Genomic DNA, 24,322 nt, shown 5'->3' with positions numbered 1-24,322 from the left:
GCAACCTGGGAGAGTTACGGTTGTCTGGGAATCCCATTAAGCTGGATTGGACCGCATGCTTTCCAGCCATTAGCTGGGGCACTGGAAGGATCTGTATTTGGACCGGCATGGGTTTGGAGAAGGTGAGGGGATATATTTACATGCCAGTACATCTGGTGGTTTTCCTGTCACTCCTCTACTTTCTCCTAGTTTTCGCGTATCTCGTATGCTTTCCGTTTCTCTTCTCTCCTATTCCCTCCCCATTACACACCTGTGTTTTGTGGTTCTCCTGCAGATGTCTAAGGACTCTCTGGCAGGGCTGGGTGCTGGTCTGAGGAGTCTATACCTGGGGAACCAGCTAGAGAGGAGGTGCCTGACTTCAACCCTCTGACGGGCCTGGAGGTCATCAACCTGGCAGAGAAACCCCTCTGTTGTGTGACTGCTCTCCCTGCTGCCCCACGCATGTACCACGTTCGCACATTATGCTCTCTCTATTACATACACACACTGATACATGCTTGCAAACTCCCCCTCTTTCTTCTCGCTCATGTACACACGTTGCTGTAACCCACCTCATGTTCACCTCTCATACAATCTGTAAACACACAATCATGTATTAATGGCCACTCAGAAATATGCTGTACTCAACATACATGACAATGCCTTTGTTAAAGCCTACTCTCTTTGCCTCAGGTGGATTGAGAAGGTGAACCTGAAGTCCGGGCCACCTGTGTCCACCCACCTGAGCTGCGAGGCCTGAGGGTCAAGGACGTCTACGTCTTCAAGGTCCTGCCCCTGGAGGGGAAAGCCTGCCCTCTGCCCCCCCCAAGGTTTCAAACCCCCAAGTCCACAAACCCAAACCTGCCCCACAATGCCCCCCAGACAGGTCAAGGTGGTGAAAACCAAAACTTCGCAGAAGATTCAGACCCCAAAGCCCACCGTCGCCAAGAAAACCACCAAGAGAAGCAAGGTGGTTTGATTGCTACATAGCTGTCACTAGAGGGAGCTATAACTATTGCTAACGTAACTACAGGTGAGGAGATGTAACAGTCGAGGATGTCCTCCACTTGTCTCCCTCAAGGCTTTGACTTCTGTAGATATGCACAACTCAACACAGAACAGACCAACACATACTAAGACAGACACACAGGGGTCTTCATAGACGGATGCTGTTCTGAAGAGGGTAGAAAAAAGATGTAGAATTTCAATAGTGTTGAAACTTTTCTTTAACACCAGGATTATACTGTATGTTATTTCCTATATTGAGTGGCTTCCTGTTGAAAATGTTCTAATTCATACTAACATTTTAAAATGTTACATTATGAGATTTAGTCCGCTATGCTGATGCTTTTTGCTAGTGAAACCAAACTGTAGGGAGCTCTAACATTTACCTTCCCAATCTCCACATTCCCACTGTACCTGAACACTCACTCTAATGGCCATTAACGACATATAGTAACGCGTTAATTGCACTTTCTTTTACCCACTTTGAAAACATTTTTGAATGTTACGGAGATAGAAATAAAGAATGAACAATTTTGTCAAGTGAGATTCTTGTTCAGTGTGGAAAAAGTTTGGCATAATAAACGCTCAAAGCTAGGTTCCTACCAGTACATAACTCTACTGTCTCGGTGTGTGGTAAGCGCATGTGTTTCAATAGCAGATCCTAGTTTTAGTCAGTAAAATGTGAAAACGTTGAAGGAAGGTCATAATTCCTACAGACACTCAGAGCAACCAGTTCACTGAAGTACTTTAATTCAGGATAGTATATACAACAACGAAAGGAATCTGGATATAAAACAAATAAACATTATACAACAACATCGACTGGGTGTTTGTTATTCAACGGTGTGAAAGAATGTCCTTAACGTGGTGTCACAGTACTGGCCTTTCTGTTAAAGCTGGAACAGTTTTATTCAGCTCAGAGCTGAGAATGTTCAGAAGTGGGACCAGCTCAGCTCAACAGACTCATCTGATCTTCAGGTTCAGGTGCTCCACAGCGATCAGTAGTGTAGTGATTTAAGGCTGTGATGGTGTAGAGACAAGTTAACCACAGACATTAATCTACTGTCAGTTTGGATAATTGTATTAGGGTATATCCATTTCAGTGAGTCTCAACGTTCCATCGGTTCCACCTCTGTCTGTTGCTTCCGCTTTCTGCTGGTCCTCTCCCTGTGGCTCCTGCTTGACCCCCCAGGGAGGATCGGAGGGACCGGGGCCTCCTGGCAGGGTCGGTGCGATGGGGGGTCTCCACCTCCTCCACCTTCACTGCTATGACTGGAGAGAGCGAGAGAACAAACACAGTGAGCAATTAAGAAAAGTAAAGGCATTCAATAATCATCTCTATGTTCTCTCTCTTCAAGTTATCAACCACATCTGGTATGGCTGGAATGGAAGTCATTACAGGATGTGTGGTCTCTCACTCTCCTGCTCCTCGTTCAGCCTTAATCTGCTGTGTGAGAGATGTGTGGTCTACTTTGTGGGGTTCGGCCTCAGGTTCAGACTGTTGTGGGGTTCCGGCCTCGGTTCGGACTGTTGTGGGGTTCCGGCCTCAGGTTCAGACTGTTGTGGGGTTCCGGCCTCAGGTTCAGACTGTTGTGGGGTTCCGGCCTCAGGTTTAGAACTGTTGGCTCGGCGGGCGTCTTGGGCGGTTCTTGGAGATGAGGTTTGCCAGTTTCTTCTTCACCATCCTTTTCTCTGGAACGTGCAAAGAGAGGACGTTACAACAGAGGAAAACATTGTTGCATGGTTGAATTTAAAAGTGGGTTATCTGTTTTAGTTAGTATCTGTGGTGTGGGATGGTTTTGGGAGGACGTACTCTTTTTCCTCCATAGGCTTGTGTTTCTGCGACTTTGCAACAGGATCTACGAAAAGGAGAACACAAACATGTCAAACAAACGCACCTCAAAACATCAACCAAACAGCGGGTGTGTGTTTGTTAGTCCATCCCTCGGTCCAACCTGGACCCAGGAGTAAACCGGAAAAAGTTCCAAAGTTACCTGTGAAGCGATTTGAACAGGCAACCTTTGGTTGCTAAACATTAGCGCTTATATGCCCACCCATCCACCCCGACCAAACACATTTCGATTTACCTTAAGTAACCCATCTTATGGACCATACCAATTTAACATATCATACGCATTTGAGTGTCTCAGATTTGAATTTACTATGTTATGTCTAGTCTATGAGACCAAGCTGCTGAGTCCTCAGTTCTTACCTGGTCCAATGGGTGGCTGGAGCTGGTATCCCGTGACCTCGCACCAGCCCACAGGGTAGATGTCTGGTGACTGAACGTCCACCCACTGGTCAAAGTCTGGCTCCCAGCCATCAAAGTGCAGCAGCAGCAGCCGCCCACACAGCGCCTCCACGGTGGCCGCACACCAGCCACGGCTCATCAGGTCCACAGCTTCCAACTTCATTTTCTGAGTGAAGCCGTGACCTAGAGCCGCTCCTGTAGGATACACGCAGTCACGCCGCCCACACACCATAGAACCGAGAATGCAGTGTTTCCAAACCTCTCTCAGTACCAATAGCTTCTCATAAGTCCATATACTGGAGACTGGGTACCTACCTGTATGACACTGGGTATATAAACAGCTTTGAGTTACCGTGTTGAAGAGCTGTGCTGGCGCTGTTCTGGCTCCCTTCTCCTCAAGGTATTTTGCCCAGGAGAAGGTTTTTCCAGTCATAGCCTGCAGAAAGATGAATATGCCACGGTATAAGGGATATGACACTGCATGGGGAACCACTCACTTAATTCTTATTACAGATTCACCAAACAGGTGGTGTTTGCCCAAAACAGTAAACCAGAGCAACAAGGAAAGAGGAAAAGAAAGAGCAGAGGGGAGAGAGTAGAGGAGCGTGTGTAGAGGAGAGGGAGAGTGGGGGAGGTGGAGAGAGAGAATAGGGGAGAGAGAGTGAGAGTAGGGGAGAGGGAGAGAGAGTAGGGGAGAGAGAGTTGGGGAGAGAGAGAGAGAGAGAGTTGGGGAGAGAGAGGAGAGAGAGTTGGGAGAGAGAGAGTGGGGAGAGAGAGAGAGTGGGGAGAGAGAGAGAGTAGGGGAGAGAGAGAGAGTAGGGGGAGAGAGAGAGAGTGAGTGGGGAGAGAGAGGAGTAAGGAGAGAGAGAGTAGGGGAGAGGAGAGAGAGAGAGAGAGGAAGAGAGAGAGAGAGAGAGAGAGAGAGAGAGAGAGAGAGAGAGAGAGAGAGAGTAGAGAGAGTAGAGAGTGTAGGGTATTACCAGGGGGTGGTGTGAGCTGTATGTTGTGCTTCTGGCAGTATCCCTTGGGTAGGATGGCATGGGAGAAGCTATGGTAGCAGAACCAGTCGGACCCATCACCCGACCCATCTGTGCCATCAATGCCCACCATCAGGTAGCCATCCAACAGCACCTGGGAGATAGCGAGAGAGTTACAACAGTTACCTTGCTACTAGACTCCATTTCAAGGTAATCCAAGATGGTGTAGCAGTCGGACGTGTGTTTTTGTCTTGTCCCGTGTAAATAATAGTTTTCCTTGTTTTTTTATATATATTTCGTATATATTTTAGTCTCAATTTCCATCTACGGACTGAATATACTCTCCTGCAACCCGCCTCACCCAATGTGGTACGGATCTGCTATTTTTATACTTTAGAACCGAACCCCATCAGAAGCTAGCCAGCTAACTAGCTAGTAGTCAGTTAGCCACTGCTAGGTGTCTTCACTGTTAACTCTGACACCAGCCAGCCTCAGCTCGGTCAATACCTGCCAGTCTGCACAGCGCGATATCAACCCAGAGCATATCAGACTGTTTTACTCAACCACATCTCAGTTCCTACAGCAAGCTCTGGACCTTTACACCGGATCATTGCAGCTAGCTAGCTGAAATCGAAGTGGCTACTCCTGGCTAACGTCTCTGTCCCGAAGTAAGCAGCAGTTAGCCTTGAGCTAGCCTCGAGCTAGGCCCATCTCCTGGCTAGCCGAAGAGGTATACCAGCTAATTCTTGGGCTGCAATACCTCTTTTTGCCAATTGGCCTGAACCCTTTATTGCCATCACGGAGCCCAGCCGATCATCACGACTGGTCTGCCGACGTAATCGTCCGAGGTGGTTTCAACAGGCTTTTCCATTGTGACGTCACCGAAGATCCATCTGCTGGCCACGCCCACTAGCTTTCTGAATCACCGTGTCTCCAGCTCGCCTACGTAGTAGCGACTACCGAACGTCTCCCTGACTCACCTAATGCTGCTCATTGGACCCTATGATCACTCGGCTACTCATGCCTCTCCCCAATGTCAATATGCCTTGTCTACTGCTGTTTAGGTTAGTTATTGTTTTATTTCACTAAAGAGCCTCCAGCCCCACCCTACATGTCTTAGATAGCTCTTTTGTCGCACCCTCCACACATGCGGAGACCTCACGTGGCTTAACTGGTGCCTCCAGAGACGCATAACCGCTCTCATCGTCACTCAATGCCTAGGTTTACCTCCACTGTACTCACTCATGTCTGTAAATGATGCCCTGAATCTATCCTACCACGCCCCAGAAATCTGCTCCTTTTATTCTCTGTCCCCAACGCACTAGACAACCAGTTCTTATAGCCTTTAGCCGCACCCTTATCCTATTCCTCCTCTGTTCCTCTGGTGATGTAGAGAGGTTAACCTAGGCCCTGTAGCCCCCAGCATCGTAAAAGCCTTGGTTTCATGCATGTTAACATCAGATGCCTCCTCACTAAGTTTGTTTTATTCACTGCTTTAGCACGCTCCGCCAACCCAGATGTCCTAGCTGTGTCTGTATCCTGGCTTAGGAAGGCAAATTAAAATTCAGAAATTTCCATCCCCAATTACAACATTTTCCGTCAAGACAGAACTGCTAAAGGGGCGATTGCAATCTACTGTAGAGATAGCCTGCAGAGTTCTGTTATACTATCCAGGTCTATACCCAAACAGTTCGAGAGCTTCTACTTTTAAAGACCCATCTCTCCAGAAATAAGTCCCTCACTGTTGCCGCTTGTTATAGACCCCCTCAGCTCCCAGCTGTGCCCTGGACACCATATGTGAATTGATAGCCCCCCATCTATCGTCAGAGTTCGTACTGCTAGGTGACCTAAATTGGGATATGCTTAACACCCCGGACATCCTACAATCAAAGCTAGATGCCCTCAATCTCACACAAATTATCAAGGAACCTACCAGGTACAACCCCAAATCCGTAAAATAAGAGCATCCTCATAGATATCATCCTGATCAACTTGCCCTCTAAATACACCTCTGCTGTTTTCAACCAGGATCTCAGCGATCACTGCCTGTGTCCGTAGTGGGTCCGCAGTCAAACGACCACCCCTCATCACTGTCAAACGCTCCCTAAAACACTTCTGCGAGCAGGCCTTTCTAATCGACTTGGCCGGGTATCCTGGAAGGATATTGACCTCATCCCGTCAGTAGAGGATGCCTGGTTGTTCCTTAAAAGTGCTTTCCTCACCATCTTAAATAAGCATGCCCCTTTCAAAAATTTACAACTAAGAACAGATACAGCTCCTGATTCAGTCCAGACCTGACTGCCCTTGACCAGCACAAAAACACCCTGTGGCGTACTGCACTAGCCGAATAGTCCCGCGAGTATGCAACTTTTCAGGGGAAGTCAGGAACCAATACACATAGTCAGTTAGGAAAGCAAGGCTAGCTTTTCAAACAGAAATCTGCATTCTGCAGCACTAATTCCACAAAGTTTTGGGACACTGTAAAGTCCATGGAGAATAAGAGAACATCCTCCCAGCTGCCCACTGCACTGAGACTAGGAAACACTTTCACCACTGATAAATCCACGATAATTGAGAATTTCAATAAGCATTTCTCTACGGCTGGCAATGCTTTCCACCTGGCTATCCCAAACCCAGGCAACAACTCCGCACCCCCCGCAGCAACTGACCGTGTACCTCAGCCACGCCTCAAGGTCCTAAACGATATTATAACTGCCATCGATAAAAGACAGTACTGTGCAGCCGTCTTCATCGACCTGGCCAAGGATTTTGACTCTGTCAATCACCGTATTCTTATCGGCAGACTCAACAGCCTTGGTTTCTCTAATGACTGCCTCGCCTGGTTCACTAACTACTTCTCAGATAGAGTTCAGTGTGTCAAATTGGAGGGCCTATTGTCCGGACCACTGGCAGTCTATGGGGGTGCCACAGTGTTCAATTCTCGGGCTGACTCTTTCTCTGTATATATAAAAATGTTGCTCTTGCTGCGGGTGATTCTTTGATCCACCTCCAGGCAGACGACACCATTCTATATACATCTGGCCCTTCTTTGGACACTGTGTTACCAAACCTCCGAACGAGCTTCAACACCATACAACACTCCTTCCGTGGCCTCCAACTGCTCTTAAATAATTGTAAAACTAAATGCATGCTCTTCAACCGATCGCTGCCCGCACCTGCCTGCCCGACTAGCATCACTACTCTGGACGGTTCTGACTTAGAATATGTGGACAACTATAAATACCGAGGTGTCTGGCTAGACTGTAAACTCTCCTTTCAGACTCACATTAAGCATCTCCAAAATTAAATCGAGAATCGGCTTCCTATTTCGCAACAAAACCTCCTTCACTCATGCTGCCAAACATACCCTCATAAAACTGACTACCCTACCGATCCTTGACTTTGGCGATGTCATTTACAAAATAGCCTCCAACACTCTACTCAGCAAATTGGATGCAGTCTATCACAGTGCCATCCATTTTTGTCACCAAAGCCCCATATACTACCCACCACCGCGACCTGTATGCTCTTGTTGGCTGGCCCTCACTACATATCCATCGCCAAACCCACTGGCTCCAGGTCGTCTATAAGTCTTTGCTAGGTAAATCTCCGGCTTATCTCAGCTCACTGGTCACCAAAGCAACACCCACCCAGTAGCACGCGCTCCAGCAGGTATATTTCACTGGTCATCCCCAAAGCCAACACCTCCTTTGTGCCCTTTCCTTCCAGTTCTCTGCTGCCAATGACTGGAACAAATTGCAAAATCACTGAAGTTGGAGACTTATTTCTCCCTCACTAACTTTAAGCGTCAGCTGTCAGAGCAGCTTACCGATTGCTGCAGCTGTACACAGCCCACCTGTAAATAGCCCATCCAACCAACTACCTTCCTCATCCCCACATTTGTTTTTCTGCTCTTTTGCACACCAGTACTTCTACTTGCACATCCTCATCGGCACATATATCATTCCAGTGTACATTTCTAAATTGTAATTACTTCGCCACTGTTGGCCTATTTATTGTCTTACCTTCTTACTTCATTTGCACACACTATGTACAGATTTTCTATTGTATTGATTGTACATTTGTATATCCCATGTGTAACTCTGTGTTGTTGTTTTTGTCAAACTGCTTTTGCTTTATCTTGGCCAGGTCGCAGTTGTAAATGAGAACTTGTTCTCAACTGGCCTACCTGGTTAAATAAAGGTGAAATAAAAATAAATAAATCAACCAAAAAAAAACAGGTTGAATCACAAGTTTGTTGGACAGAAGAAGCTATTAAAGCACTACACAGCTGATTTAAATAATCAAAGCTTGATAATGAGTTCATTATTTCAATCAGCTGAGTAGTGCTAGGTCAAAAACCAAAACGTGAACCCCTTGGGGTCCCCAGGACCGAATTAGGGAAACCCTGCTTTTAAACAGTTACAGAGTTTAATGGCTACGATACGAGGAAAATGAAGATGGATCAACATTTGAGTTACTCCACAATACTAACCTAAATGACAGAGTGAAAAGGGAAAGCCTGTACAGAATAAAAATATTCCAAAACATGCAACCTGTTTGCAATAAGGCACTGAAGTAATAATGCAGAAACTGTGGAAAATAAATTAACTTCATGTCTTGAAAAGAAAGTTATGTTTGGGACAAATCCAACACAACACATTACGAGTACCACTCTTTATATTTTCAAGCATGGTGGTGGCTGCATCATGTTATGGGTATGCTTGTCATCAGCCAGGACTAGAGAGTTTAAGATACAAATAAATGGAATAGCGCTAAGCACAGGCAAAATTCTTCGGGAAAACCTGGTTCAGTCTGCTTTCCAACAGACACTGGAAGACAAATTCACATTTCAGCAGGACAATAACCTAAAACACAAGGCCAAATCTACAGTGGAGTTGTTTACCAAGACATCATCGAATGTTCCTGAGTGGCTGAGTTACAGTTCTGACTTAAAATCAGCTTTAGAATCTATGACAAGACATGAAAATGACTGTCTCGCAATGATCAATAACCAACTTGTTTTTTAAAGAATGTGCAAATATTGTATAATCCAGGTGTGCAAAGATCTTAGAGACTTACCCAGAAAGACTCACTGCTGTAATCACTGCCAAAGGGCATTCTAACATGCATTGACTCAGGGGGTTGAATAATTATCTAAATCAAGATAGAACACTTTTTTTTTTTTACAACTGAACACTTTTTTACAACTGTTACAACTGAATTTCTTTTTTCAACTGTTATAATTATCTTCCTTTGAAAGCATTTTGTGTAGATCGTTGACAAAAAATTACAATTAAATCAATTTTAATCCCTACTTTAATACACTATAAGTACATTTGTGCAAATACTTCCTCTTCAGCGTAAAATCATATCGTAATTAGCATTAAAAAAAAAATCCGTTTTTTTTTTAAAGTTATTTTTTTTTTTTATAGATACACCTCTCCTGAATCGACCCACGTCGTCCGATTTCAAAAAGGTTTTACAGGAAAAGCAAATCATTAGATTATGTTAGATGAGTCCATCGTAAAAAGCAGCAACATAGCCATTTTCCGACCAACCACTTGCATCACAAATAACCAAAAAACAGCTAAATGCAGCACTAACCTTTTACAAACTTCATCAGATGACACACCTAGGACATCATGTTATACAATGCATGCATTCTTTTGTTCAATAAAGGTCATATTTATATATAAAAACAGCATTTTACATCGGCGCGTAACGTTGACTATTTTCCCCTCAAATGCGTCCCGGGAAACAGCGCATAATTCCATTTATTACTATTCGAAAACGATTTTGTAAATTTATATTGTCAATCTAACATTTATAGATGAATATCTCTTGAGAACACCTGTCATACCAGATTTTAAATTAACTTTACTGGGTAATCACACTTTGCGATAAAAGGAGATGCGATACACAGAAAATGAGCTAATAAACCGAGCTCGGCGCCATCTTGGAACAATCGCATGTCACATCTCATCTTGTATAATATTGTCAATAATCGCCTACCTTTAGTTGTCTTCATCAGAAAGCACTTCCAGGAATCCCAGGTCCACAACAGATGTATTTTCGGGTCGAAAAAGTCCATCATTTATGTTCCATTAGCTTTCTGTTGTTAGCGCGTCTGAATGCTGTATCCAAATACTCTGCCGTGGCGGCACAGCCGTTTCGAAATAAAACGTTTTTTTCCCATTTAGGTTCGTTTCAAACATGTCAAACGTTGTAAAACATTAATCTTCAGGGCCTGTAACACCAAGAGAGCCAATAAGATTCGAGGGGGATGATTTCATTGTGTTTCAAACCGTTTACAAAGGTGGGGGTGAGACATGGCCGCCGGCGTCATAATGGTGATGGCCCATCCCCTGTGACCAATTTCCAACGCGTCTCATTCACTGAGTTTCGACTGTATAAGGCTCAAACCACTGTGAAAAGACTGGCGACATCTAGTGGAAGCAATAGGAAGTGCTCACTGAACCATTGTTAACGGTGTGATTAATAGGGAAAGATGAGAAGTCGAGTCCACAAATCTGAATTCCACTTCCTGTTTCAATCGGTCTCGGGGTTTTGACTGCCATAGGAGTTCTGTTATACTCACAGACACCATTCAAAGAGTTTTAGAAACTTTAGGGTGTTTTCTATCCATATATAATAAGTATATGCATGTCCTAGCTTCTGAGTTTGATTAGTAGGCCGTTGAAAATGGGAACTAATTTTTTCAAAATGCGCTGTGGCGCCCCCTATCCTAGGGTATCCTCAAGAGGTTATGACACCTTCAAATGGAGGGTCTAGATACATGCTGCTTTCATTTCTAAACCGTAAAACATATGTTTGAAAATACCCTCGAATAAAAGGTGACATTCTGTTCTTTTACATCATATAAAACATTTAATATCAAGTCCAAAATATTTGGAGTATAGAGCCAAATTAAGTGTACATAGACAATATTAGTTAAAACATCACAGCATTGCAGCCAAGAATGAAAATCCTCTCAATCATTACCTTGTGTATAGTGGCCACACAGATGTTGCCCAGGTTTACAGGGTCGATGGCCTCCAGCTTCATTCCCACCTCAAAGAAGCCTCCTTCCATGTACACAGTCCTGGGCTGTGGGGGAGTCATAGAGAGGCATAACTGTGTTATAAAAGTCCAGTCATGAAATAAGCCATTGTGGCATGCAGAAACACAGCGCTTCTTTTGCAGACTCCTCTGGTGTTAGTCAAACCATCAACAAATGAGCTATAGATAGACATTAATTAATGTGATCAGTCTGTACACTGACCTTCTTAAACAGCATGGGGACGCTGTCACAGTACACCTTACGGAATGTTGGGTGGTCAACATCTGTGGAAAAACGTTTCATATTATCAACATAGAAAACAACCCCCCCCCCCCCCCCACCGTGCACCAGTTGGTTTAATCCCGTACCAGTCGGTTTGATGACGTGGCCCACTTTGCTGGACCAGCCCACTGGGTGCAGAAGGGGACTCCACATGTGGCACCAGACGTCAGAGAGGGGCTCCCCTTTGGCCTCCTGTTCCCCGTCCTCATAGACCAGTCTTAGGCGGCCTCCGGTTACAGTGTCCACCACTGCCAGCCGTGTCCGGCTCACCAGAGTGCGGTCCACCACCTCCACACGCATGCCAGTACGGAACGGACACTTCATACTCTCTGCCAGCTGAGAGGGAGAAAGGAGAAAAAGAGAGAGAGAGGAGGGGGGAGACACATGCAGAGAGAAGGGAAGGCCATTACAGAGACAAGGGGCGGTGGTGGAGAGATGTGGTAATTTGGTTGGTTCTACCACAAAGAAAAAGTATGTCTGACACAAGTGTTACCTTCATATAGAAGTCCACAGGCAAAGTTCTGGCTCCAACCAGTCGGTTCATCAGGTACTCCTTCCAGTCAGAGATGTTCTGGTGCACAGCTAGAAAAGGGACACACAACCAATAGTGTGCATTCGGAAACTATTCAGACCCCTTCAATTTTTCCACGTTTTGTTACGTTACAGTCTTATTCTAAAATTGATTAAATTGTTTGTTTTTTCTCATCTATCTAAACACAATACCCCATAATGAGAAAGCAAAACTGTTTTTTTTAGAAATGTTTGCAAATTTATAAAATATAAAAAACTGAAATATTACATTAACATAAGTATTCAGACCCTTTACTCAGTACTTTGTTGAAGCACCTTTGGCAGCAATTACAGCCTCGAGTCTTCTTGGGTATGACGCTATAAGCTTGGCACACCTGTATTTGGGGAGTTTCTCCCATTCTTCTCTGTAGATCCTCAAGCTCTGTCAGGTTGGATGGGGAGTGTCGCTGCACAGCTATTTTCAGGTCACTGGCTGGGCCACTCAAGGATATTGAGACTTGTCCCGAAACCACTCCTGCGTTGTCCTGTTGGAAGGTGAACCCTCGCCCCAGTCTGAGGTTCTGAGCGCTCTGGAGCAGGTTTTCATCAAGTTTCCCTCTGTACCTTGCTTCGTTCATCTTTCCCTCGATCCTGACTAGTCTCCCAGTCCCTGCCGCTGAAAAACGTCCCCACAGCATGATACTGCCACCACCATGCTTCACCGTAGGGATGGTGCCAGGTTTCCTCCAGACATGACGCTTGGCATTCAGGCCAAAGAGTTAAATCTTGGTTTCATCAGACCAGAGAATCTTGTTTTCTCAGCTCTAAGCAGAGTCTTGTTGGTTCCAAATTTCTTCCATTTAAGAATGGAGGCCATTGTGTTCTTGGGGACCTTCAATGCTACAGACATTTTTTGGAACCCTTCCCCAGATCTGTGCCTCAACACATTCCTGTCTCTGAGCTCTATGGACAATTCCTTTGACCTCATGGCTTGATTTTTGCTGTGACATGCACTGTCAACTGTGGGACTTTTATAGACAGGTGTGCCTATCCAAATCATGTCAAATCAAACTTTATTTGTCATGTGCCGAACACAACAGACCTTACCGTGAAATGCTTACTTACACGCCCTTAACCAACAATGCAGTTCAAGAAAGAGTTCAGTTTATTTGGTAAATATTTTCTTAAGTAAAAAAATAATAAAAAGTAAAACGATAAAATAACGAGGCTATATACAGGGGGTACCGGTACAGAGTCAATGTGCTGGGGGTACAGGTAAGTTAATTGTACACGTAGGTACTGGTAAAAATGACTATGCATAGATATGTGAATAGTCCGGGTAGCCATTTGATTAATTGTTCAGCAGTCTCATGGCTTGGGGGTAGAAGCTGTTACGGAGCCCTTTGGTCCTAGACTTGGCACTCCGGTACTGCTTGCCATGCAGTAGCAGAGAGAACATTCTATGACTTGGGTGACTGGAGTCTTTGACAATTTTTTGGACACCGACTAGTATATAGGTCCTGGATGGCAGGAACTGGGCCCCAGTGATGTACTGGGATGTATGCACTACCCTCTTTAGACTCCAGTCACCCTAGTCATAGAATGTTCTCTCTGCTACCGTTTTTCAGCGCCTTCAAGGTCAGATAATGAGCAGTTGCCATACCAGCCCGTGATGCAACCGGTCAGGTCATGCTCCTGATGGTGGAGCTGTAGAACTTTGAGGATCTGGGGACCCATGACAAATCTTTTCAGTCTCCTGAGGTGGGAAAATGTGTTGTCGTGCCCCCCTTCACAACTGTCTTGGTGTGTTTGGACCATGATAGTTTGTTGGTGATGTGGACACTAAGGAACTTGAAACTCTCAACCAGCTCCACTACAGCCCCGTCAATGTTAATGAGGGCCTGTTCGGCCCAACTTTTCCTGTAGACCACAATCAGCTCCTTTGTCTTTCTCACATTGAGGGAGAGGTTGTTGTCCTGGCACCACACTGCCAGGTCTCTGACCTCCTCCCTATAGGCTGTCTCATCGTTGTCGGTAATCAGGCCTACCACTGTTGTCGTCAGCAAACTTAATGATGTTGTTGGAGTCGTGTTTGGTCACACAGTCGTGGGTAAACAGAGAGTACAGGACTAAGCATGCACCCTTGAGGGGCTCCAGTGTTGAGGGTCAGCGTGGCAGACGTGTACCTGTACCACTTGGGGGCAGCCCGTCAGGAAGTCAAGTATCCAGTTGCAGAGGGAGGTATTAAGTCCCAGGGTCCTTAGCTCAGTGATGAGCTCTGTGGGCACTATGGTGTTGAACGCAATCAATTGAATTAACCACATGTGGACTCCAATCAAGTTTGAGAAACATCTAGATGGAAACAGGATGCACCTGAGCTCAATTTCGAGTCTCATAGCTTTTTGTTTCGAGTAGCATTACTTTTTATAAAAAAATAAAAAAAAATGTATACATATTTTTATTGGCAATATAAAGAAACACAAATTACAACTTGAACAGGTACATCCTTTTATCCCCTTATACTTACTGAAACACCTCCCCTTAACAAAAGCAGCATACATATACAAATTAAATAAAACGTACAATTGGAAATAATAAATATACGCACATATGTATACATACAGTACCAGTCAAAAATTGACACCTACTCATTCAGGGGTTTTTATTTATTTTTACTATTTTCTACATTGTAGAATAATAGAAAACATCAAAACTATGAAAAAAACATGGAATCATGTAGTAACCAACAAAAGTGTTAAACAAATCAAAATATATTTTTGATTCTTAATTCAAAGTAGCCATCCTTTGCCTTTAAATTGTTTAACTTGGGTCAAAAGTTTAGGGTAGCCTTTCACAAGCTTCCCACAATAAGTTGGGTGAATTTTGGCCCATTCCTCCTGACAGAGCTGGTGTAAAAGGAGTCAGGTTTGTAGGCCTCCTTGCACGCACACACTTTTTCAGTTCTGCCCACACATTTTCTATAGGATTGAGGTCATGGCTTTGTGATGGCCACTCCAATACTTTGACTCTTTGTTGTCATTATATTCACACCTCAATAGGAAAAACCAGACGGCGACAGACGTAAAGGCAGTGGGCTTGATGGGAAAACGTTCATTTTCCTGAAAGTTCAATTTGTAACCTGAGAATGATCCAAATGTTTTTAAAATATGCATTATGTTTTCGACAGAGTTCACAGGGTTAGTGATATATAATAGTAGATAATCTGCGTACTGTGACACTTTGTGTTCTTCACCAGCTCGGTGGATTCCAGTGAATCATTTTAAGGCCAAGGAAAGCAGTTCTATTGCAAGTGCAAAAGGAGTGTGGACATAGGGCACCCTTGACGGGTCCCTCTGGAGAGGCGAAAGTATTTGAATGTTGAGAGTTGGTGTGTACGCTAGCCGTAGGAGCAGAATAGAGCAGACGTATCCATGAGATGAAATTGGACCCAAAACCAAATCTTATCAAAACTGAAATAAATAATCCCACTCCACCAGGTCGAAAGCATCAAGAGAAACAACAATTTGGGGGTCTGGAGAGAGAAGGAGAGATTATAAATGTTCAAAAGACGACGTACATTGGAAAACAGTTGTCGCCCTTTGATGAAACCCATTTGATCATCAGATATGACATCCTGGAGGCAGGGTTCCAACCGGCATGCTAGAACCTTAGCTAATAGTTTAACATCAGAGCTCAAAAGTGAAATGATCTTTATCTTTGAGTATAAGTAATATGGAGGCTTGAGTTAGCGTTGTGGGGAGAGAGCCCTGTGATAACGAGTCGGTGAACACATCTAATAGTAATGGGGCGAGTTGATCTGCGAATTATTTTGAATAATCGATTGGGAAGCCATCAGGGCCTGGGGCCTTGCCACTTTGCATTAACTTTAGACCCTTTGTTATCTCATCGAGATATTGAGGGTTGTCCAGAACTTCACTGATGTCCTTACTAAATGAATGGAATATCCAATTTATTTAAAAAGTTGTCCATAGCCGTAATATCTGATGGGGTTTCGGATTTGTAGAGGTTAGAATAAAATGACACAAAACTTGAATAAAATATTAGAGGATCACTTGTAAGATTACAGGAAGAGTTATATAACTGAGATGCTGACTGGCGTTTAAGTTGGTGTGCCAAAAGGCGGCTGGCCTTGTCACCATATTCGTAGTACGTCCCCTTTGTTTGTTGCAACAGAAACTCTGCTTTATCAGTGGAAAGCAGATTAAATTCACTTTGAAGTTTTATCCTCTCTGCGTATAATTCAGGGGATGGTGAAGTTTAATACTGGCGGTCTATTGCCAGGATTGAGTCCAGCAGTTCTTGACGTTTCAGTTGTTTGTTTGACATAATGAGCATTATAAGAAATGATCTTTCCCCGTAATACAGCTTTGAAAGTCTCCCAAAGAAGAGAGGATGAGGTGTTGTTATTTGTATTCCTTTGAATGAATACATTTATGTTGGTTGAAATAAAAAGTTACAGAATTCTTTGTTAGACAATAGGGCCGTGTTAAATCTCCAAGTCAACTGTTTTTTGCGTTCGGAGTAAGAGCTAAGTCCAGAATGTGGGAGGGAATGGTCCGAAATTACTATAGCAGAATATTCTGTAGTTTTAACTGAGGGGAGAAGGGCGCTAAAAAAAAATGTAGTCTATGGGTGAGTAGGCTTGATAAACATGAGAAAAGTAGAAGTCTTTTGTGACCGGGTGGAGGAAGCGCCATGGATAAACACAACCCATTTGGGTCGTGAATGTAGAAAGAGCTTTTGCCATCCTGGAAGGAGTAACAGTTCTGGGATTAGACCGGTCGAGTCATGGTTCAATAACATAGTTAAAGACCCCGCCGAAGATGAGGCAGTGGGTGTCAAGATTAGGGAGAGAGGCTAAAAGAGATGTCTTAAATCTAGTGTCATCCCAGTTAGGGGCGTAAACATTTGTAAGTACTACAGGGGTCTGGAAGAGTGTCCACTAACTATTGTATAATGTCCTCCAAGATCTGAAATGATCTGAGAGGGTGAAAACTGTGCTCGTTTGTGAATCACTATTGCGACTTCCCTGGCTTTGCCGTTAAAATTAGAATGGAAAAACCAGTCCAAACCATGCTTTACGCAATCTAGTATGGTTGTTAACACATATTGCATTTCTTCAAGAAACGCACCTATCAGTATTCAGATGTGAAAATACTCTGGAGCTCTTAATTTGCCCTCCACAACCTGCGAATGTTCCATGTCACCAGTCTGACTGGAAGCCCCAAAATACCATCCTGACTTGTTGTTGAACTAGACATGAACCCTTATAAGAGGAGAAGTCAAATGAAGAAAAATGAGGAAGAGAGATTGAGAGAGAAGCTACATGAAAAAAATAAAATAATAAATAAATAAACTAAAATCCTTTAGAGAAACAGAGCACAAGAATCTTTGGATATTGCCAACATAACCCACCCACTCTCAACATCCCCAACATACACTAAAATACAAGTGATAGTACAACACTTCCACAAAATGTGGAAGAAGTCAAGGGGTCTGAATGCACTGTATTTATCCACTAGCAAAACATTTAATAAACCCACTTTTTTTTGTAAGTGTAATCAAATTGTTGCACTTCTTCAGATACTGCTTAAAAAAAGGGATCTCATTACCCACAATTTTTTTTTTTTTTACAGAAATGTTAACTAAAACTTTTAGACCTATAGTACTCTATACCTGTGGAGGTCACTCACCCTGTGGTGGCACCAGCAGCTTGCCGGTCATGGCACACCATCCGATGGGGTACATGTCTCCAGAACCCAGGCTGCACCAGAAGTCCTGGCTGCTGTCCTCCTCAAAGCCCTCGTACCTCAACCGAGCTTTATAGCCTGGAAAACAGAGGGAGGAAGAGGTAAACTAACATGCAGTCCATGACAACAACAACAACAAAATTGTTTGATGTCTCAGGATGCCTCCTAAATTGAACCTTGATCCCTGTGTAGTGCACTATATAGGGAATAGGGTGACATTTTTAGATGTCCCATCAATCAGTTTCAGAGTATTTGGCTGACCTGCAAGTTGGATGATGCTGGCGATCCAATACACTTTACTGGGCAGGATGGCACTAGTGTTCAGGACCTCTACCTTTAACCTCACTGTGATGTCATCCCACTGGGCACAGAGCGGCGCCTGCAGGGGTGGAATGGAGGGGAACAGCGGCAACGTTGCTTCACCAGTAGAATAAAGAAAGCAATTTATTGCTACGCAACTTTAAAATGAAATAGGATAGTATTTTAATAAGTGCAAAGGAAGACTTGCATGTCTGAAGCAGGCCACTGAAGCAGCAAGAGAGCCTGCCTTCTCCAGGTAAGCACCCCAGTCAAAGTTTCCTGTTGCTGCAGCTATATGACAAGGGGAAAAGGGAGAACTAACACAGGTCTGTCTCAGAAAGGAACTAAATGTTTCCCCTCTTGTAACTTACATATAATGATTGAGAGGATTCTTCTTCCTGGCTGCAATGGTGTGATGTTTTAACTAATATTGTCAATGTACACTTAATTCTGGCAGCTTCATTAAATAGTACCCGCAAAACACCAGTTTCAACGTCAACAGTGAAGAGGTGACTCCGGGATGCTGGCCTTCTAGGCAGAGTTCCTCTGTCCAGTGTCTGTGTTCTTTTGCCCATCTTAATCTTTTCTTTTTAATTGGCCAGTCTGAGATATGGCTTTTTCTTTGCAACTCTGCCTAGAAGGACAACATCCTGGAGTCTCCTTTTCACTCTTGATGTTGAGACTGGTGTTTTGTGGGTACTATTTAATGAAGCTGCCAGTTGAGGACTTGTGAGGCGTCTGTTTCTCAAACTAGACACTCTAATGTACTTGTCCTCTTTCTCAGTTGTGCACCGGGGCCTCCCACTCCTCTTTCTATTCTGGTTAGAGACAGTTTGCGCTGTTCTGTGAAGGGAGTAGTACACAGCGGTGTATGAGATCTTCAGTTTCTTGGCAATTTCTCGCATGGAATAGCCTTCATTTCTCAGCACAAGAATAGACTGACGTGTTTCAGAAGAAAGTTCTTTGTTTCTGGCCATTTTGAGTCTGTAATCGAATTCACAAATGCTGATGCCCCAGATACTCAACTAGTCTAAAGAAGGCCAGTTTTATTGCTTAGCACAGTTTTCAGCTGTGCTAACATAATTGTAAAGGGGTTTTCTAATGATCAATTAACCTTTTAAAATGATAAGCTTGGATTAGCTAACACAACATGCCATTGGAACACAGGAGTGATGGTTGCTGATAATGGGCCTCTGTACACCTATGTAGATATTCCATAATAAAAAATAATAATAATAATAAAAAAATATTTAAAAAAGCCATTTCCAGCTACAATAGTCATTTACAACATTAACAATGTCTACACTGTATTTCTGATCAAGTGTATGTTTTTAATGGACAAAACAATTTGCTTTTCTTTGAAAAGCAAGGATATTTCTAAGTGACCCCAAACTTTTGAACGGTAGTGTGATATATATATATATATATAAAATACTCAAGGAATAACGTGTACACACACACTCACACATTATTCTCAGTATTATTTATTTGTATTTATTTTCTCCTCCTATAAAAAAAAAACTGTCATATTGTTCTTTAGTCGTAGTGTTCTTAGTTTAAATGTGTGTTGCCGTTCCTGTCCATTAGTGTTGTGTATTTTGTCATGTTCTATGTTGTGTGGACCCCAAGAAGAATAGCTGCTGCCTCTTCAACAGCTAATGGGGACTTTCTCACTCATAATCTTTCACGATTCATTCATGATTATCCGTAATCATACATTATTTACCCTTCATTTCTATTGGGCACAACATAATCCAAAGCAAACTGCAAATGGGCTCCCGAGTTGCGCAGCGTTCTAAGGCACTGCAACTCAGTGCAAGATGCATCACTACAGACCCTGGTTCGATTCCAGGCTGTATCACAACCATCCGTGATTGGGAGTCCCATAGAGCAGCATTCAATTGGCCCAGCGTCGCACGGGTTAGGCCGTCATTGTAAATTAGAATTTGTTCTTAACTGACTTGCCTGGTTAAATAAAGGTTAAACAATCCAACAAGTTTGCAGATACACAAGCTTGATGAAGTCATTGTGTGCTAGGAATATGGAACCAAATCTTAAACCTTTCACTACTTTATTACACTATAAATGAAATTGTCAAAATACTTATAACACCTTCAAAATGGGGAGACTAGATACATAAAGTGCTTTCATTTCTAAACCGCAAAACAGATATGACAATGTCGCCTCATATGAAACATTTTCTCTCAAATCCAAAATGCTGAAGTATAGAGCCAAATTAAAAGTTTGGCTTTTCCACTACCCCAGCAATGGAAAAGCCCTCCAAGTGGTCTCACCATCCTGTCCAGTAGAGCTGGAGCTGTTGTCCTGACTGCTTCCCAGAGAAGCAATCATGTTCCCCATCTGGGTGGACCAGGCAGTCTTAATCAGCACCTTGGCCTTCTTGGTGGGAGGCTTTCCCTGGAGAAAATAAAACATTGAGTGAAGACAAGGGTGATGCTATATAAAAGGCTTTATAAAAGGCTATACAGTATAAAGTCTATAAACATCTAGCCTCACCACCTGTAACACACAGAAAGATATTCTCTCTCACCTGAAGTCGTGCCAGGATAGAGGACTTCTTGCAGTTGGAGGAGTAGGCTCTGGAGCAGGAGACGCTGCAGAAACGCTTGGTCTTGGAATAGAAGGTGTCTCTGGTCCCGCTGAAGCCACACATCTCACACACCACTGTGTAGGGAAGAGGATGAGAATATGTTACAGAAAGGATCGGTGGTTTTGGTGATCCATGATGAGTATCCTTGCCTGGAATTTTATATTAGCAGGCTGACTAATTCACTTTATATCAACAGGCTAACTAATTCACTTTATATCAACAGGCTAACTAATTCACTTTATATCAACAGGCTAACTAATTCACTTTATATCAACAGGCTAACTAATTCACTTTATATCAACAGGCTAACTAATTCACTTTATATCAACAGGCTAACTAATTCACTTTATATCAACAGGCTAACTAATTCACTTGATATCAACAGGCTAACTAATTCACTTGATATCAACAGGCTAACTAATTCACTTTATATCAACAGGCTAACACAGTCTTTCCTCACCCGGTCCGTCATCTATAGTGAGAGCAGAGTAGTAATCTCCAAAAGAATCATCCATCTCATCTTCATCATCTTCATCTTCGTCGTCATCTTCATCGTCATCCTCTGCGTCAGTGTCATCCGACTGCAGAGGGCCCCCCTCAACATCCTCCTTTCAGAGAGAGGAACAAGGTTGGGTAAGAGAGAGGGTCATGTATGATTTGAACTATTCTGAAACATGGAACTGTGCTTTAGCTATTAAATATACTGTCTTTAACATCACAGATTATCAACCTTATGTTATAAATCTATCAAGCTACCGCTTGTTTACTAAAGTATGGTATTGCGCTGTTTTTTCCTCAATGTCAGGTGGACACTGACACACAACACTAACGGTCACAGACTCACAGTGTCATATTCCTGTGGTTCTACAGGGACGCCACGTCTCTGAGCTTTGGGGGTGCACACGCTGCAGCCGAAGCCCTCACAGGAGGTGCAGGGGGGCCGTATGAACACTGTGGGGACAGCCCCATACTTCAGCTTCAGCTGTCCTTTGGCAGCGAGAGCCTTGAGGACGGGGTAGGGCTTGTTTTCAAAACACTCCTTACCGAAGTGTTCACAGCAAAGCTGGGAGTTCGGCGAGGCGGTCCAGTTGCTCCGTGTCCGCTGGACCTGCTTCTCCCATTTGTGAAACTCCTCTGTGTCATTGTTGGGGAAATTGTACAGAGTAACACCATCGTCCCACGACTTGCCACACCCATATGCCACACAGCGGTCAGGCATCGTCTTCTGGCACGTGATTGGACTGTTTTGAGAATGATGTCAGGCAGTTCAAGTCTAGAGTCAGGGCTTCCTTCTTGTTGTCTCGTGTGATGTCATACCACTGCTCCTGGGGCTGCACTCTGTAACCAAAGGGGCAAGATTGAATTTGACATCACATTATTGGTTAAAAGGGGACCTGTGCTCCTTGCATCAGAAGTGTATTCTATACTTTAAACAAAATCTTCATGTCTTCTCTAATATCGAACATAACAGTGCTGATTGCACATCCAGTGGCATTCAACAATTAACACATTAGTTTGCTACCTTGCTAGCTAGCAGGCTAACAGAGTATTAGTGCAGTAACCTCGCTATGCGTTTCCCCGAATCTATTCTACCATTCACCAACACTGTAAAAGCAATCTTAACTTTCGTTTATTAGTATTCTAGCAATGTACACTTGAATCCCTTCGCTTAAAAGGAACTTTGCAAAATCAGCCTCAGTAACACGTTAGTCACCTACCGCTTCTTCGTGTTTATTCCTGTGAAAGGAATTCTGGGAGTTGTAGTTTTCAGCTGCTTCAGGCATGCAGCTGCGATCTGGACTGGTGGTATTGTATGATCAGAAATATTTTCGCATGATCAACCAATCAATTAACCAATGTAATCGATCAACGTATATATCAATCAACAATTTATTGCTCACATATACCCTCTAATCATATATCATTGGAACACGTAGATTTACAGTTATCCATCTGAAACATTTTCGAATGCTCAGGTCAACATAACTTTGACCTTTGACCTCTAGGGTACATATCAGAATTACATGTATAAGTTTCTTTAAAAATAAACCCCTGATACATTTGAAACTTTGACAAGTGGTTCTGAAAAGTCATGAAATTACCTTACAAATGATATATAATATAACCCACTTTGAAATCACTACCTTCAATTATTTGCCCATATTGTGCCATAGATGTTATAATGTTGGAAGCTGAGCCATAAAATTCCATGTAGTGGGGCAGCTATGTTTTTGGATTGTAACTTTGGTGATAGAGGCACCAAATTGCACCCACACAGCTAAAACAGGGTTTTAAAAAGATATGTAGATACATGTCCATCACAGTATTCACGCATTAACCCCACAGAAGTCAATAATCCAGGGTAGGCAACAACACATCCGCCACGCTGACCATCACGGGGGCCCCACGGGGGTGTCTGCTTAGTCCCCTTAGTCCCCTGTTAGCAATTTATGTTATTCTTCAATAACACAAATTCCAAAGCAAATCAGGGGGAGGAAAATAGGTTTATTCAAAGAGGACAAATCATACAGGGAGGTAGATTGCCATTCTCCCCTGTCCTCAGTGATGCTCTCTCAGTGATTCTCTCCACAGAACAAAGGGACAACATGTAGATTTATAACCCAGCCCTAGCCTGTGGTTGACCAATTAGAATTCCTTGCAATAAAACTAGCCAAGGGCCAAATAACAAGTATCCTATTTCAGAAGACATATTCCTCCCATGTCTCTGAACCAGCGATCAATAATCCCCTATTACAGAAAAAACACAATTTCCCTTAATCGTTATTACTCTATTGACTTCTCGTCCTTTTGACCTCTCGTCCTCTGTCTCTGCGTTATGTATTTATCTTCAACATATTCTTACTCCTCCTGTACGCCCTGTTCACCCATGACTGCTTGGCTGCACACGACACCAACACCATCATCAAGTTCTCTGACAACATGACAGATCACCAGCTACAATGAGGCAGCCTATAGGGAGGAGGTCAAAGACATGGCAGTGTGGTGCTACGACAATGACCTCTCCCTCAACGTCAGCAAGGCAAAGGAGCTGATCATGGTCTACAGGAAATGGAGGGGCGAACACACCCCCATCCACATCGATGGGGCTGTAGTGGTGCAGGTCCTGAGCTCCACTACAATGTCCACATCATAAAGGAACTAACATGTCCACATCACTAATGAATTAACATGTTCCACAGACACCCACACAGTTGTGAATAAGGCATGACAGCCTCTTACCCCTCAGGGGGCTGTAAAGATTTGGCATGGGCCCTCAGATCCTCAAAAAGTTATACAACTGCATTATTGAAAGCATTCTGACTGGTTGTATCACTGCTCGGTACGGCAACTGCAAGGTACCTGACTGCAAGGCACTACAGAAGGTGATGAGTACAGCCCAGTACATCACTGGGGCCGAGCTCCCTGCCATCCAGGACCTCTATACCAGGCGGTGTTAGAGGGAGGACAAAATAATTGTCTAAGACACCTGCCACCCAAGCCATTGGCGGCAGGTAGCCTAGTGGTTAGAGCGTTGGACTAGTCGCCGAAAGGTTGCAAGATCGAATCCCCGAA

At 43.6% G+C, this 24,322-nt stretch overlaps 1 protein-coding gene across 1 annotated transcript; it reads right to left on the bottom strand.

The window, feature by feature from the left end:
- Positions 1–3,526: 3,526 nt before the first annotated feature.
- On the bottom strand, positions 3,527–22,435 carry LOC123729278 (lethal(3)malignant brain tumor-like protein 2). The gene is made up of 14 exons (XM_045703739.1): positions 22,272–22,435; positions 21,594–22,087; positions 21,210–21,357; positions 20,690–20,823; positions 20,433–20,556; positions 18,347–18,429; positions 18,100–18,217; positions 17,782–17,916; positions 12,051–12,139; positions 11,644–11,893; positions 11,498–11,559; positions 11,218–11,322; positions 4,216–4,366; positions 3,527–3,671 (listed from the first exon to the last, which is right to left on the bottom strand). Exons 2-14 carry the CDS (start codon positions 21,966–21,968, stop codon positions 3,631–3,633), a joined length of 1,815 nt encoding a protein of 604 aa, XP_045559695.1. The 5' UTR covers positions 21,969–22,087; positions 22,272–22,435; the 3' UTR covers positions 3,527–3,630.
- Positions 22,436–24,322: the final 1,887 nt, after the last annotated feature.

Source organism: Salmo salar, chromosome ssa01 (genome assembly GCF_905237065.1).
Source record: "Salmo salar chromosome ssa01, Ssal_v3.1, whole genome shotgun sequence".
NCBI lineage: Eukaryota > Metazoa > Chordata > Actinopteri > Salmoniformes > Salmonidae > Salmo > Salmo salar.
Note: the sequence above shows the minus strand (reverse complement) of the source record. Positions and strands in the feature narration are given on the sequence as shown.